Here is a 17,902-nt window from a genome sequence, read left to right as displayed (position 1 = left end):
GGGGGGTAACTTAAAGAGTACAAAACATCTACGGACCGAACACAAGATGAAGGTTGAGACAGCAATGCCCTAAATTAAAGACCACTTAATTCATCAGATAAAGACACGTTTGGATAAAAAGATTCTCATTTGTCCTAGTTTTCCTTCTGTCTGTCTCTGACGTCTCTGTCTGTCTAATCATGCTATTTCAGAGTAATAACCTCAAAAAAGAAGGGTCGGAATACTGTTCACAGATTTTTTTAAGGATACTCTCTTGGGAGCCCAACACCCTTTAGGGGCTTTCATTGGCTACCATTCGTAGACACTCTCGGGTAAATCACATCAAATATAATTAAATTTTGATATATTTTATTTTAATTATTAAATTTTAATTTTTTATAATGTGATCACAGAAATTTAAAAAATTTTATAATGTGGTCATATATAAAATTTTTCGACCACTCTATAGCTGAAATGGGTGACGTGGTACTAATATGACAAATAATAAAAATTATTGTGCAATGACAATCAATCAAAACGTGCCATGTGTCGAACTTATCAAACCCATCAGTGCCACGTGGCACGTTTTGATTGATTGTTATTGCATAATATTTTAATTATTTTTCACATCAGTGCCATATGAGCGCCACGTCACCCATTCGGGTTGTAAATTGGTCGAAAAATCTTATATATAATCATATAATAAAATTTTTTAAACTTGTGTAATCATATTGAAAATAATTAAATTTCAGTGACCAAAATAAAAAATACACTAAAGTTTAATGATTTTTGATGTGATTTACCTGACTCCCTTAATAAGGAGACACTAAAAGTTCGGTATATCTAAATTAATTGAATTTGTTAATTTGATTCAGTTTAATTTTTTATTTTTAGTTTAATTTTTTGATTAAAAGAACTAAACTGGCATAACTTTAAAACAATGATATTTTTATATTTATAAAGCGATGTCATTTTTTTTTTATTTTGTGTATTTTTTATCGATTACTTTGATTTTTTATTTTTGAGTTTCTTCGGTTTAATTGATTCAATTTGGTTTATAGGGTTTGGGTTAGATTTTTTCAATTATCGATTAGTTCAATTTTTCAGATTAATCGATTGGTTCAATTCAGTTTTACTTCTCGATTCGATTTAATTAGTTAGTAAATTTTAGTCAATTCAGTTTAATCGGTTATGATGAGCCTTTCTCGAATTCGTGGTATGACACAATGATAATACATTAAATAACCTCAAAAATATTTACCTAGAGATCCATAATAAGTAATTTTGAAAGACTCGAATACCTTTCGCTTGTCAATCTCAATCTCTATAAATAAGGAGTGTTTCCAACAATCGAGGTATGCGACAATTTCTCCACAAACTATTTGAATATTTTTTTATTTTTTGATTGAGACTAACTTAAGTGTCGAAAGGCTCAGATGGGAGACATTCTGCATCTCTGACCATCTTTTGTTTTATAGGTTTTTCAAGTACTAGAGGTTGAAAATAAGTACTTTCATGTAATTTTAAATTTATTATTGTATTTTGATGATAATATTATATTTATATTGATGTAACATAAAATTTAATAAATAAATATTATATATATATTTTTTAATTTTATATATCAAATGAGACAAATCTTTTCATCGTACGTACATCATGATTCTTATATATATATAAAATATATATATATATATATGTGTGTGTGTGATGATGATCATCCAATCATATGTATATGGACTTGTCAAATCAAGCCTTAATTTGTCTACCCAATTTTCTTTTCCTTTTTTCTTTCTTTTTTTTTTTAGTATCCACAATTTCTATTTATATTTGGTAATTTTATTAAGTAACAAAAAGATGGCAATGGAATTAGTGACACTGTCGGTTATGCTAAATTTTCTTTTTTTATAAGAATATGTAATTATTCTTTCATGAGAGTGTTTCTGACAATTATTTTGGCCAAGGCTAAAACTCTTGTTAGTGGTAATTGGTGACGGTAATTATATAACTAATTCAAAGATAAAGCATTAAAGTACAACTTAAATAGTCCCGACATCTTTGTTTTGCCATTAAATTAAAGTTTTGATAAAACTAAATAATAACCTATTACATTACATGATAATCTATGCTAAAATTTCTTATTTATCAAAGTGAAATAACAAATCTCATAAAAGGTTCTTTAGATGTAATTTTCTTAAAATCTGACTAAATAAGAATACGAATGGTTACGAATCTTGGTTATATGAAGTTGATGTCCATAAATAAACCTTTTCAATATATTTTTTGTGTGTTACACTTCGATATTTGATGCTATCAAAGAATAATTTCGTAATTTGTTCATTTAGAAAGTCACAATTTTTCTCAAATCTTGATAATGGGCAAGGTGGATTAATTTGCAACTAAGGTTAATGAAATTGAAATGTTATTAATGACATTAAAGCGATATCTAACATGGCTAATATGGCCTGGAGTCTAAACTTACAATGGATTATTTGGATTTTTTTTAATTCAATAGCTAATTTGTTCTTTGAATTTAATACTACGATCGATTACTTAACACTTTATCCAATTTTATTCATTTCGAAGTTGTATTATTTGAGATTTATTCAACTCAACCCTGTTATGTTGTCTAACACGGGTTAGTAAAGGGTGGTGTGTGGTCCCACCACTCCTAAAGGCCCACACTCTTCTTTCAATTTGTTTATGTCGGATAAATATTATGTTACCTGACAACAGATAACATAACAAAATGATTATTTAATCATCATAATTTTAGATCCTAATACATAAATTTATTGAAAAACAAAACCATAATGAAAGAGAAAAACATATGCAAATAAAACCCGTTTAATATGGACCTTCATTGACATTCATTGAATCTTAAAGAGTGTCTTAGTTTGCAAAACCCGTTTAATATGGACCTTGGACCCGGTTTGGGTTCTGGGTTTCATTCTTCAAGCCCAAGAGAAATTCTAAACCCTAATCTAATACAATCCCCATTACTGGGTTTTCCATTCGGCCCACAAGTGAAGTGGACTCATCGCTGAGCCCAATTGATTACTTGATCCATATTGTAAACCCATTTGCACTTGAAATACCTGGATCCATATCCATTTTAGGCCCACTCAGGTTTTTTTTTTAATACTACAAAAAAAAAAAAAAATACTTAACTTTTATATTTGTTATAATTTTATAACAAACTTTTAATTTTTGTAATTCATTAACTAAATTTTTAGGTTCGCTGTAATTTTATAAACGATAATTGATGTAATCATAGAATGTTGTTATGAATCGTTAGTAGTTAACTTTTGCTATTAAATGATGACTTGACGTATGAGATGGACAAAGAAAAATGTGGCATGAAGATGTGTTTTTTTTTCCCCTCAATTTTGTTTGGTTTTGCTTTCTTTTTATTTTAAAAATCAAAATTATATTATAAAAATGATTTAGTAATTAAATACCATATTATCGTTCACATAGTATTTTTTGCTACTATCTAGTTCATTTCGCAAGTAATCATTTTCAGGTAAAAAGTAACCGTTCTTAATGACTTTCTATGATTGAACAAATTTACAATCATTGAGAGTGTGTTGGGCTGATTCTTAAGGTCCAGAACAACATGATCGACACCTTATTAGCAACCCTAAAAGTTGAGTCGTGCACAATAGGAGAAACTCCAAACGTTTTGAAAGTAACAATGACTTTTTTTTTCTATTAAAAAAGAGATAACATGATCATTTTACACATTCTACTTATAACACCCTACCCTTCTTGTTTGTTATTGCTTTAGGAATTCAAGTTCCTTTTATATTCATTTACCTCCACAAATTTTCATAAACTCCCTTGTTAACCTCTTAACAATAATTAAGGTGACTAATAAGAGTTTTGTATGAAACGTAGTCTAGATTGAATCTTATTGTGAAGTAATAACGAAAAATAAAATGCCCAACTAAGAAACAAATTGAATTTATTATGTGTCCCATGTATTGTATTTGAATAATTTAAGAAAAACAAATAATAAAAAAGAAAAAAAAAACATAAAATACAATAACATAAATAGAAAGACTATCTTCTAATTGAACATATTCTTTTTTTGCATGAAGGACTTGAATCACTGACAACGTTTGAATATGTTGAATTAAGTGATGAATCATTTAGTGATACTGATGCCTCCGTGAAGATTTTCATTTATATGAACAAGTATGTATTATGCATAAACTTCATACACCTATTAATAGCAAACAAAGTGATAATTATTATTTATTGTTTATCGATTGAACTCACACTATTTAGTTTAAAATAAAAGACCAATCACCTATTGATAACAATGTACCTCTTTGTTTATTTGCTAAGTTATAAAAGATAATGATATGATTACATATGCATAAATGTTATCAAATTTAGATTTTAATTCAATAAATCTTAATACTTTTTTTTTCCAGGGCTACAAGGTAATTTATGCCAATCCAACAGTCACATGTATAATAAATAATAAATTGTAGTATGCACATTAAAGTTTAATGTACTTGCATCATAAAATTTAGAAAACATTTGTATCATAAAATAACTTGCAGGGGTGAAAGTGCAATAAAATAGTTTTTTTTTTTTTTTAAGTAGAAGTGTCACTTTAGAAATTTGAAACAGTTTAAAAAATTACCCTTACTCCATCCCCTTCCTTGTTAGTTTGCCTACTACCAGCAATACTCTAGCCGACCTCCAACCATCTCAAATAATTACTTTAAGATAATATTTGTCAATCAAGATATAGACCGAAAAAAGTGAGATATATAAAATATTTTAGATAAAAGTACTTTCCATTGTATTTGTTAAATTTATTTGATGACTTCTAAAGAAAAAGTCACGTGACTTCTTATATGATTTTTTTTCAGATAAATTTATCTTTCTTCCCTCCAAATAAATTTATCTTGGTTCTTATAGATAATAAAAAATGACACGTGTCTTTTCGAGTGTATTTCAAAAAAATTTAACAAACAATTTGATAAAAAATTTGAAATGTTTCCTTCCTTTACCTTGACCATTTTATATTTCGGTTTAAAACATATTTCAACCTTATCTTGCTAAAAGTTTATTTTACTCATTTTAACAAATGTTATATAAGACAAAAGTCTTCGTACAACATTATTAGTCGTGTTTTGCCACTCTTAATGATCGAAAAATGCTAGAAAAGTATAACCGTTGTTGCCATATTTTTTTGTTGGTGGCAACTAACTCATTGGACTGGTTTTTCCAACAACTGAAAATCCTTAATTTCCCTATTTTTCCCTCCCATTTTACTCTTTCTCACTTGGTGCTTCACTAGAAGAAAACCTAAACGTTTATAGCCAAGTTTGTCCAACAGCTCTATCATCATCCTCGACTGCCTTTGCTAGAAGCTGTCACATCGGCCTCTCGCATAATCATGGCCATCTACTGTCATTGCGTCCCTCAAATCTGGTTTGCAGATTTGTACATATAAGCATACATACAAGGGCGGAGCCAGGATTTTAGTCTAGTGGGGGCGAACTTAAATACAAAAAAATATAATTTTAAAAATAAGATAATAATGATAATATTAAAATGATTTTTTTTACAATTATTTTTTACAGTTTTTTATGCGAGAAATTACAATTGTTTAAGAAAAGTACATTGATTATTTGAATCTTTAGATTCGTCATAACCACAAAATGCTAATTTTTGTCGTAGAAGAAGTCGAACACAATCAATTGATGCATTTAGATGAATTCGATAATCACACAATATTTGTTTTGATTGTCTGAAGAAAATTATCTCAATATTTTACTCTTGATTCATTAAGTCTATTTTATTTTTTTTTAAAGTACTGAACCATTCTTTTATGAAATAATCATTATCTTCTTATTCCACATTATTTATTTTAAAAAAATAACACTATAAGCAAAATACGACATCTTTGCTTATATTATACTCCAACCAATTACCAAATTCATTAAACCAAGTTGGAATGAATCGTCTTGATTTTGAGGCTGACACAGACCTCTTTGCAAGTAGACTTTTCTAATTTGATTTTAAAAATTAACATTGTAATCTATTATTGTAGTTTTTAGCCCAGGATTCATGGAAAGTTGTGCAACATCAATTTGCTCAATACTTGTTTTGTTAATTTGTTCATTTTCTTCAATATAAATTTTCTCCATGCTTGCTTTCTTTACTTCAAATTTTCTTCAATACTTAGTTTTATTTGCATATCATTGTAAAAAAATAAAATTATGAACAAATTATAAAAAAATATTGTGATAGTTACTACTGGCCATTATATACTTGCTTTCTTCAATACTTATTTTTTTTAATTTCTAGTAGTAAAATATAATATATATATATATATTATTTTAAATAATAAATCATTGTTAGAAAATATTTTTTTAAAAAACAAATCTAGCCCAGTGGGGGCAACTGCTCCCACTGGGCCTCAGGTGGCTCTGCCCCTGCATACATATATCAGATTTTTCTGCAGATTCTTGCCAATTTTAGCTTGATTTCTGTGGATTCTTCACTCATTTAGTTAGATTTCTCTATTATTTTGATCATTATTGATTACCAAGCCAAATCTGGCCTATTGAAGCTTGGATTCAATCGATCCTTGCATTACCCATGAAAATTTTGCTTATTTCTTCAATTTCTTTTGAGTTATTAGGGAAACTTTTGGCTTTTAATATCTTGCCTTTTTGTGATTGTAAAATTGGTTCCTGAAGCATTGTCGTGTTCTTTTCCATGCTGTTTTGGAGGTTCATGAAATGATTCAATTTGATTCGAAGCTATTTGCTCAAAATTTGGGTTCAAAACGACTTACCCAGACTATTTGTTATCACAGATAATTTCTCTGCAATCTTTTAATCTTTGATTATTTTTGATTGAACAATTGATAGTGAAATTTAGAAGTATCATATTGTTTTTGGTTATACCTACTTTAACATACATATTTTCGTCCATCTTAACCGAAATCCGTTTGAATTTTATTTAAATTCAATATTTCAACCAATTTTGAGTTTGAATAATTTTTCATTTGTTTGATGATTTCTTGTGAAATTAGGTTTTATGGGTTGGTTTCAATCCCACCCTAAGCCCAGTATTGGATTTAACCCAATTTCATGGAGTTGGGTCGAATTTTAAGCTCAAATTTAGCCTTGTAACTTGATAAATGCCTTATTTTATAATTTTAACAAATTACAGTTAAGCCCAAATTCTTTTCAAAATTTATACTTTAGAGTTTGAGTTTGATAATTTACCAAATTATTATGGTTAAGTCTCATTCGGATTTAAATTTCAATTAATTTCAAAATAATTTTTAATATCCAAAAATTCATTTTTCTTGAATATTACACTTTCTCAATCCGTTATACTTTAAATTTAGGAAAAGATCAATGAAAAAAAATATGAACTACAATGATTAATCATTGATCTTCATTTTGTTATCAATTGTTAGGATTCAACAATTGAATCCCAATAATTGTTAGGATTTTATCGTTAGAAACTTAGAGGGCGTAAGAGAAAGAGAGTATGAGAAAGAGAAAAAAAATTATTAATAATAGACAAAAAGAGAAAAATAAGAGAAAAAAATACTTGATAAAAATCAAAATAGAGATTCTCAAATCATTTGGTGATAACAATTGAACCTTTCAATTTCTACAACTCAAACATTAATGCAATGAACCATTTATAAAGTTATGGAATTTTATTGGCATTAGAAAAGTCTATTAGTCTTTCATCGTCAACGATATTGATAAGATTTTTCTATTTTGACGAATTTTTTCGTTGTTAATAAGGTTTCTCTATTGTTGCAACACATTATAATAGGAAAATAACATTACGTGGTGGCATCAACATTTAAAGTTGTCGGTGATACAATACCTCTTTGCTATTCATATATTTTACAAAATTTAAAGGTGGTAAATTAATAATAAAGAGAAATTGAAATATTTTCTGTAATTACACTAAATTTCCAGAAAGCAGTAACAGGAAACCGTCAAGATTGTCAGATTGATGCAAGCGTGTGAAGTTGATCTGCGTCATCGTGCTCGCTTCTCAAGGCTGTGGCTTTCATCACCATTGCTCATTCCACAGTTGTAAAGGCCTGATGTCTACCGTTACAGAGGCGGTAAAAGAAGAAACAAACATTGCTCGCCCAGCCCCAAATTTCTCATCCATTGGACCTTCCCTCTTAACCTGAAACCAACCTGAATTTGAAAACATAGGTTCGATTTTCGCTCTCTATCTCTTTCTCTTCTTAGCCCATCTCGATTTCGAGTGGTGCTTTGATCAGTTGATGATTCTTGTTGTATTTAACTTTGAATCCGTCGAGCTCTGTCGCTTCAATTTTTTTAGGGTTTCTGTGTTGGTTTGATTGTTGAATTCTGTTTTCTTTTTTGGAAGTTTGTGGACCGGGTTTGGTATTTTTTGGTATATTTACTTGCGCATTTTCCAGTGAAGTTTGTTCGGGTGATCGTAAAGTCAACTTCTTTGTTCTTTTATGTTACTAGTTTTGATGAAATACAATTTCTTTTCAGGTTTTGGTTTGTGAAAATGCACAAGACTGTTTTAATTAGATTCAGTTGATTGTAGTTTTTCATGGGGATTCTTGTGGAACTTGGATCCAAAGGAATTACTAGAACCAGCTCTGGGTTAAAGCAATAACCTCCAGTTTTATAGAACAAATATGCCTGAAAGTATGATATGAAGCCAAGTTGAATTGGGGTGCGCACAGAAGTAGGATGCCTAGTCGAATTAGATTCAACCAAATGTGCCAAAATTAATTTACGGATGTGGTTGTCAAGTGCCATCGGTTGTTGATTCAATGGGATTATTCCATAGCACTATATTTTACAGTTCATTCCTTTGTAACATATCATCTATTGATAAATTACTATTTTTTAGGTTTTACCTTGGAAATGGACAAAGACCATGGATAAAGTTAACTCGGATGTCTTTGCCTGGTAAATGACTCTCAGCATGTGGTAGGGGGGCTTCAGTTATCGCTTGGTTGAATTTCGACACTGTTTGATTTACACTGATGCAGACATTCCTTCACAAACCAATTTTGGAGCTGAACTTACAAAGGACAAGAGTAACAGTCCATGGAAGAATCGGGAGATCCCTCTCTTCCTTCTGATCTTCCATCAAATGGCACTCCTCATGGAGCAAGGGTGAATTTTGATCAATACAGAAATAATTTTGTTCATGGATCTCGTTTCCCTGGCCTGAAAAAGAGAGGTCATGTGCATGGAAGCCGCCCTTGGATAGAGATTGATCAAAGTGGGAACTCAAAGATTTTGGAACTTGACAAGGCTTCTGTGATGAGGCATTGTTCTTTACCCGCCAGAGATCTCCGCATTTTGGATCCAATGTTCATTAACCCTTCCACTCTTTTAGGGCGGGAGAAGGCTATTGTGGTTGGCCTTGAGCAGATTAGGTGCATAATCACAGCTGATGAGGTATTATTGATGAATTCATTGGATGCAACTGTTATTCAGTACAAGGAGGAATTGTGCAGACGCCTGCAGACAAATAAAGATCAATCTGGTAAGACTTTATTCCATTTTTCTGGGTCCTTTTTTGTTTTCCTCTTTCGATATCAGTGTTATCACTATCTAGATTGAGAGTGAGAATGCATAAGCGTTACAATTCAAGATGGTAATTATACTTGTATTATTTATTAAAAAGCAAGAAAACAGTAAATTTGCTATTATTTTCTCTATTTGAGCCTTACGGAAGACAAGGCTATACATAGAAATTTTTGGCAAGCTAGAACTCATGTAGCCAACTCCACATGGTGGGATAAAGGCTTGGTGTGTTGTTTTCAATATTAGATTATAAGTGAGAACATATTACTAATATGATGGGCATGGCATAAATTTTCATTGATCTCAAGAAATATTGTGTAATTTTCTGAAAGTTTAGGCTTAATTAAGCTTCTCATAGCTTTCATATTAGTCTTGTTAATAAGAAGGTTTTTTTTTTTTGGCTAATTAATAAGAGGTTTTTGGAAGTATATGTCTTGTCTTCAGGAAATATTGTGCAATTTTCTCAAAGTTTATGTTTCATTGAACTTTCTGTTCCCATAGCATATATGCTAGTTCAATTAATAAGAAAGTTATGAAAATATTTGCTCAGTAACTAGTGAAATATTGTATGTAGCACATGCATATTAGGTTTTCATTTTTAAACACATGATGTTTCTGGTACGCATTTAAAGTATCCATCTCAATGTTTTGTGTCGTTCAAATTAGGTTGAATGCAGAATTTAGGATAATATATTAAGTGAGCCTATTATCTTTCTATATAGGGGTGAATGTAAAGAATTATGGGATGAACTGGCTGAAATGCAGTTATTCGGGGTGGTTGAAAGGTGTGGTGTAATAAGGGTGACATTATCAGATTGTTTGTTCCTTATAATATTTATCAAACAATAAAATGATTCCTTATTTTCCTTCTAAACACTTTTTACTTGTTAGTTAATTTTATCATTGTTCAAATGTAAATGCTGTATGTATGGGCTTCTCACCTTCATTCTGCTTTGGCACAGATGACCTTCCTTTTGAGTTCAAGGCACTGGAACTTGCGTTGGAACTAATATGCATGTCGCTTGATGCTCAGGTATGGAGTTGTGGATACTAGAGAATGCCTTTTCTATTATATATTTGTAACCTTATGGTTCTCAAAATCATATTGAGGAGAGCATTCACTTCTGGTGCATGTTGGGTCTGAGACCCTTGCAGAATTATGAAAAAATCTGAACTTGGTAAATAAATATGATTGCACAACATTAGAAATTAGTATAAAGAAAAGAAGATATTTATTCTGTAGCCTGTAGGGTACCAGAAGATGACAAAAGCACTGTATTTTGCTTCAGCTCACTAAAATGGGGTCTAATTCCAAAATTAGCTACTATGCCTTATATAAATCAAGGTCTGTCCTCATTACAGGATTCTGCATTGGGATCATGATGGCTAATCATCAATTAAAGATGTTATATTGTTGCTCAAATCCAAGGGCAAGCTTTGTGGTCCCATATTGAATGTTAACATGCAGGATCAATGCCAGTCCCTCGTGTTAGCTGAAATCCTGATTTAAAATCTTAACTACACTAGGCCATGCCAGTCCCTAGTGTGGATTAAAGGCTTGGTGTTTATGTTGTTACTGTTAAGGGCAGAATGGCAGAATTATGGCTTGGAAATTGTTAGAAATCTGTATGTTTATGATAAAGAAGAAGAGGATATTGTTGTGCTACAAGAGAAAGAGATGAAGATAGAGATGAAGCCGAGATGATGCGGATAAAGAAGAAGAAGAGAGTTCCTAGATAACCGGAAAAACTATAGGAGACAAGTTACCTAAATAATAGAGATAATGTAAAGTAGTAGAATTATCTTAGAATGGATATATCTTTATAGTGTTTGAAGCTAGGTAGAGTTCTAACTTCAGTAGGAAACCTTTTGTATAAGAGTTTGATCTATGATTCAATACATGATAACGTGGAATATTTTTTCCTAAGTTCTCTTCAACCTGACAGTTTAGTTAGGGTTAAATTCTGTTCATGGTATCAGAGCTTGGTTGATCCAAGTTTGATTTATCAAGGCATATCCCTGCAGCAGCCATGGCCACTTCAAAATCTACGGCATCTACAGAATCGTCCCCAAATTCGAACCCATAACCAATGGTGACTCAAGGACCGCCCCTGTCTTTTGATAGCCAAAGCCTGCAGATCACTCAACATTGATTGAATGGTCAGAATTTCTGAGAATGGTGTCAATCGGTTACATTAGTGATTAAAGGAAAAAGCAAATATGGCTACTTATCTAGTGATGTTGTAGCACCACCAGAAATCTCTGTCGATTATCAAAGATAGGAGGTCGAGAACTCGATCATCATGGCTCATCAACTCGATGGAGCCGAAAATTGGTCGCACATACCTCTTCTACAAGATAGCTAAGGAGGCATGGGAAGCAGTTCAAGAAATATACTCGGATCTCGAAAATACAACCCAATGTTTCGAGATTCGATCAGCCATTCGGACCACTAGGCAAGGTAATATGAATGTGACTGAATATTACAATACTCTGCTAGAACTTTGGCGGGAGATGGATCTCTTTTATGATCCAAGTTGGGAGTGCACAACTGACAACTTGAAGTATGGCAAGATGCTAGAGAAAGAAAGGATTTTTGACTTCCTCCAGGGCCTTAATTCCGATTTGGATGAAGTGAGAGGTCGCCTACTCGGTGTAAAACCTCTTCCTCCCCTTCGAGAGGTATTTGCAGAGATAAGAAGAGATGAAAGCAGAAAACAAGTCATGCTTCCAGCAGGAGATCCAAGTGCAGGATCGACACTTATCACAACTAAGAGGGAGGAATTCCTTAAGGATAAACCATGGTGTGAGTATTGCAACAAGCCATATCACACCAAGGAAACTTGCTGGAAGTTGCATGGGAAGCCAGCCAATTGAAAATCGAAGAATAAAAGAGAAAAAGAGAGACCAGCCTACACAACATCAGTTGCAGCCCCTCCTATACCCAAGAAAGGTATAAGTATGACTCTTAACTAGTGATCAGATGCAGATGTTACAAAAACTACTCGACACTCAACTGACAAAGGATTCGGACATCTCAACAGCCAGCATGTCTGCATCATTGGTACACGTAACTTAAAGTACTCTCTAACTTCTAGGAGCGTGAATGGAAAAGGTTGGATCATTGACACTGGTGCATCCGATCACATGACCGGATCAAAATTGTTTTTTGAAAAATTTCAGCCTCAAAATAAGAAGTTAACAGTGTTAATGGAAGATGGAAACATGTCCACTGTTAAGGGACACAGGAGTATATGTGTGGCTGGACTGAAACTTAAAACAGTACTATATGTGCCAAGTTTGACATATAATTTGTTATCTGTTAGCAAATTAACAAGGGATATGGATTGCAGTGTGACTTTTCTTCAATCTCGTTGTGTTTTTCAGGACCGAACCTCGGGGAAGATGATTGGCAGTGCTGAGGAAAAGAACGGACTTTATTGGATATCAGACAACCTATCTCCCTCAAATCAGTTCATTCCTAAACTCTCGTTTACAGTTCATTCTAATTCCAATATTTTGTTATGGCATAATAGGCTTGGCCATCCTAGTTTTTCTTATTTAAAACGGTTGTATCCAGATTTGTTCTTCAATAAAGAGAGAGTAGTTCTTCAATGTGAAAGTTGCATTCTTGCAAAACAAACACATAATACATATCAGCCTCATTCTTACTCTCATTCTAAGCCGTTTTACTTGATTCATAGCAATATTTGGGGCCCAGCAAGAATTCCAAACTTGACTGGTGCTAGATGATTTGTCACCTTTATTGATGACCACACAAAAGTATGTTGGGTTTATCTCATGAAAGACAAATCCGAAGTAGGTGCTATCTTTCAAGCCTTTCATAAATTGGTTCAAAATGTTTTTCAGTCCTCTATTTGCATCCTTAGGACTGACAATGGTCGTGAATACTTCTCTCAACCCCTCACCCAATATCTAACAAATCATGAGATTTTTCATCAAAGCACTTGCCCCTATACTCCTTAGCAAACCGGGGTAACGGAAAGAAAAAATCGCCATTTGCTTGAAGTGGCTAGATCCCTAATGATTGCTAGTTTTACTCCTCATAGGTATTGGGGTGAGGCAGTTTTAACAACCTTTTATTTGATAAATAGGCTTCCATCCAAAGTAATAGACTATCAAATTCCCTTGGATCATCTCCTACATTATTATCCTCATACACACATCCTTAATTCTCTTTCTCCTAGAGTTTTTGGTTGTGTTGTATACGTTCATCAAACCGGTTCTAACCATCACAAACTCGAGCCAAAATCCTTCAAATGCATATTTATTGGCTATTCTCCCACACAAAAAAGGATATAAATGTTATTACCCATCATCACAAAAAATCTTTGTTTCTTGTGATGTGACATTTATGGAAAATGAATTCTATTATTCCAGCAGTGGGCTACAGCAGGTTGAAAATCATTGGGATCCTATGGTATCTCTTCCTCTCCCACCTTCCTTTCAACCAATTCTCATGGAATCAGCCAACCTTGACTCCTTTAACTCTGTTGTTCCCTAACAAACTGAGCCCTCGGTGACTGATTCAGGGGGAGAAAAGGCTATCAAAGTATATTCAAGAAGGTCTAAGTGTTCTGATTCTCATCTCGGCCAATTGTTAGAACCAAAGGAAGGTCCAACAACGGAGGAAGAACCTGCTGAACATACTGAATTAACCAGAGAGTATGATGCCTGTGATCTAGACATTCCTATTGCTATCCGAAAGGGGGTGAGATCATGTGTTAAGCATCCTATTTCTAATTATCTAACATATTCCAGGTTGTCTACACAGTTTAAGGCTTTTACAACTATTGTTGATGCAATAACAGTACCTCAAAATATCAAAGAAGCTCTAAGAGATCCTAAATGGAAGGAAGCAGTGATGGAGGAAATGAAAGCCTTGATGGGGAACCACACATGGGATGTTGTTGCAACTCCCAAAGACAAAAAATCATTGGCTGCAAATGGGTATTTACTATCAAGTATAGATTAGATGGCTGTGTGGATAGATACAAAGCAAGGTTAGTAGCCCAAGGATACTCTCAAACTTATGGAATAGACTATGAGGAAATATTTGCACCTGTAGCAAAGTTAAATTCCATATGGGTTATATTATCTCTTGCTATAAATCTGGATTGGAAATTGTTCCAACTAGATATTAAAAACGCTTTCTTAAATGGGGAATTAGAAGAGGAAGTGTACACGAGAATCCCACCGGGGTTTGAAGAAGAAGGAAAAACTGGCAAAGTGTGCAAACTACAACGATCACTCTATGGGCTAAAGCAATCTCCACGAGCATGGTTCAAAAAATTCAGCTCAACAATCATTAAGTTTGGGTATACACAAGGAGAAGCAGATCATACACTTTTCACCAAGTGTTCAACAAATGGAAAGAGGTGTATCCTAATTGCATACATGGATGACATAATTATAATTGGTGATGATGCTTTAGAAATTGAAAATTTAAAACAAAGACTGAAGAAAGAGTTTGAGGTTAAGGATCTTGGAGAAATGAATTACTTCTTGGGAATGGAAGTGGCAAGAAGCAAGCTGGGCATACAACTCTCTCAAAGGAAATACACTCCGAACCTCCTTAAAGATACAGGTATGCTAGATTGTAAACCGAGGCGCACACCCTTAAAAAGAAATTGGAAATATCTCATAAAGGATAATGATCCTCTAGTTGATAAAGAAAGGTATCAAAGGTTTGTTGGCAGAATGATTTATCGCTCACTCACACGTCTAGACATAGCATATGCAGTAAGCATTGTGAGCCAATTTATGCACTCACCTACTCAACAACACTTAGATGTTGCTTACCATATCTTGAGATATTTAAAGGGGACACATGGGAAAGGTTTGTTATTTAAGAAAGGTCAGAATAGAGGGGTAGAAGGATTTGCTAATGCTGATTGGGCCGGATCGGTTACTGAAAGCGGGTCTACCTCAGGTTTCTGCACTAAACTATGGGGAAATCTCGTTACTTGGAGGAGTAAGAAACAAACCGTGGTTGCAAGAAGCAGTGCTGAAGCAGAATTCAGGGCAATGGCTCAAGGTATTTGTGAATTAATTTGGTTGACAAGGATAATGGGAGATATGAGAATGCCTCTAAAATTACCAACGAAGCTATATAGCGACAGCAAGTCAGCCATAAGCATTGTTAATAACTCTGTTCAACATGATAGGACGAAGCATGTGAGAATTGATAGAAGCTTTATACAAAGAGAAATTGAGGAAGGAGGAATCCAACTAACTTATGTTCCTACAGAAAATCAAGAAGCAGATGTTCTTACAAAGGCCATGTCAAGACCGGGATTTGAAGCTTTAATTAGCAAGCTGGGAATGAAAAATATCTATTCACCAGCTTGATGGGGGTGTTAGAAATCTGAATGTTTATGATAAAGAAGAAGAGGATATTGTCGTGCTACAAGAGAAAGAGATGAAGATAGAGATGAAGCCGAGATGATGCGGATAAAGAAGAAGAAGAGAGTTCCTAGATAACCGGAAAAACTATAGGAGATAAGTTACCTAAATAATAGAGATAATGTAAAGTAGTAGAATTATCTTAGAATGGATATATCTTTATAGTGTTTGAAGCTAGGTAGAATTCTAACTTCAGTAGGAAACCTTTTGTATAAGAGTTTGGTCTATGATTCAATACATGATAACATGGGATATTTTTTCCTAAGTTCTCTTCAACCTAACAGTTTAGTTAGGGTTAAATTCTGTTCAGAAATAAATGTATCAATGGCCTTCTATTATTGTGCAAATCTACTCCATTTTATGAATACCATCGGTAGGATTATTTTCTGTCAAGGTTTTGACAACTTGTCGGCCTAATCATCAAGAAAAAATTGGCATTTAATAGGTGAAAGAATTGGAAATGGAGATACATCCAGTGCTCGATGAACTAGCTTCATCTATCAGCACTCTAAATTTAGAACGTGTTCGTAAATTCAAAGGCTACCTCCTTGGTTTGACTCAGCGAGTGCAGAAGGTAAAACTGATTACACCAATTTGTTCCAGCTTAATTACTGCCTCCCACTGTTTTCCACTGCATTTCATCTTTCAACATGTAACTTCCAGGTCTGCAATGAAATAGAGCAGCTTATGGATGATGATGGCGACATGGCTGAGATGTACCTAACAGAAAAGAAGCAGAGACAGGAGAATTACTTCTTTGGTGAATCTTATTCTCAAATTAATGAATCTGGCATGGCAGGAGTGGTGTCCAAATCTGCTCCTGTGTCACCTGCAGAGTCAGTCGGTGGAATCCACAAGTTACAAAGGGCCTTCAGCAGCTTGAGCTCAGCCAAACATGGAAGCTTAATTAGTTCATCCACTAATGGGGAAAACATTGATCAACTTGAGATGTTGCTTGAAGCCTATTTTGTTTTCATTGATAATACTCGCAACAAGCTGCTATCGGTATGAGATTGTTACTTCGTGCTGTGTATATAATTATAAGCAAACCTTTTCTAACTGGATATCCTGTAAACTGGTGGCTTAGAGTGTCAAACCATGGCATTTTTTGTTCTGGTTTATGGGATGAGACATCAATTAAATCTTGCAAAATCTAAGATTTGGACTTGAATGCATACAAATAGAATAGAAGTTTATATCATGAGGTATGATTTCAACAGTTTCTTGTTCTCTCTCTTATTTTGGTGATGCAGCTTAAAGAACACATTGATGATACTGAGGATTTGATTAACATTAAACTGGTAACCTGCATACAATTTATGTTTTATGTTGGTGTTTTCTAGTAATTTTGCGCAATATTAGCCTAGAGATGTCACAATTACTGTCTATGTGAACAGGGCAATGTTCAGAACCAGCTAATACAATTCGAGTTGATTTTAACGGCTGCTACCTTTGTGGCAACAATATTTGCTGTTGTGACTGGGGTCTTTGGGATGAACTTCGATGCCGACGTATTCAATTATGCATCTGCATTCTATTGGGTTGTAATTGTAAGTGGAGTTTTCTGTGGGATGCTATATGCTTTTTTCTTGATTTATTTCAGGCACAAGAAACTCTTTCCCTTGTGAATTTGACAAAAATCACTGCCCATTTCTTCTTCAGAGTCAAGCATTCACTCAATAATTTGCTTTTAGTTGCTGGAGATCCCATCTCTTATCTTCTATTTTAACTCTCATTCCTGAAAAATAGATGTTAGTGTGTCAAGGAGCATCAAAATTATTCTTCTGTAACTAAAAAGTCATCTACAAAGTAATGATAAGACTTGCGTTCATCTACATCCAAGAATATTTGATATTAAACAAGAATACCCTTGAAGAAAGTATGCTATATATTGTTTGAGCAAC

The 17,902-nt window shown here is 33.3% G+C and overlaps 1 protein-coding gene across 6 annotated transcripts; it reads left to right on the top strand.

Annotated features, from left to right (window-relative positions):
- The first annotated feature begins 7,983 nt into the window (after positions 1 to 7,983).
- Positions 7,984 to 17,848, top strand: LOC127805834 (magnesium transporter MRS2-5). Of its 6 annotated transcripts, XM_052342629.1 has the most exons (9): positions 7,984 to 8,207; positions 8,520 to 8,706; positions 8,887 to 8,945; positions 9,029 to 9,531; positions 10,535 to 10,605; positions 16,444 to 16,572; positions 16,662 to 17,003; positions 17,252 to 17,299; positions 17,396 to 17,848. In XM_052342629.1, the coding sequence occupies exons 4-9, from the start codon at positions 9,087 to 9,089 to the stop codon at positions 17,624 to 17,626; spliced, it is 1,266 nt and encodes a 421-aa protein (XP_052198589.1). In that variant the 5' UTR covers positions 7,984 to 8,207; positions 8,520 to 8,706; positions 8,887 to 8,945; positions 9,029 to 9,086; the 3' UTR covers positions 17,627 to 17,848. The 6 variants fall into 6 exon arrangements, with proteins under 6 accessions (XP_052198589.1, XP_052198588.1, XP_052198586.1 ...); XM_052342628.1 differs by lacking the exon at positions 8,520 to 8,706; XM_052342626.1 differs by having other exon boundaries at positions 8,887 to 9,531; positions 17,396 to 17,847.
- The last annotated feature ends 54 nt before the right edge of the window (positions 17,849 to 17,902 follow it).

This window comes from Diospyros lotus, chromosome 7, assembly GCF_014633365.1.
Source record: "Diospyros lotus cultivar Yz01 chromosome 7, ASM1463336v1, whole genome shotgun sequence".
NCBI classification, from domain to species: Eukaryota; Viridiplantae; Streptophyta; class Magnoliopsida; order Ericales; family Ebenaceae; genus Diospyros; species Diospyros lotus.
This window is presented reverse-complemented; position numbering and strand designations above follow the sequence as displayed.

Bases quoted from the DNA above. Each gene is read 5' to 3' on its own strand.
- LOC127805834 (XM_052342623.1), top strand. From the start codon at position 14,442: ATGGAAGGAAGCAGTGATGGAGGAAATGAAAGCCTTGATGGGGAACCA.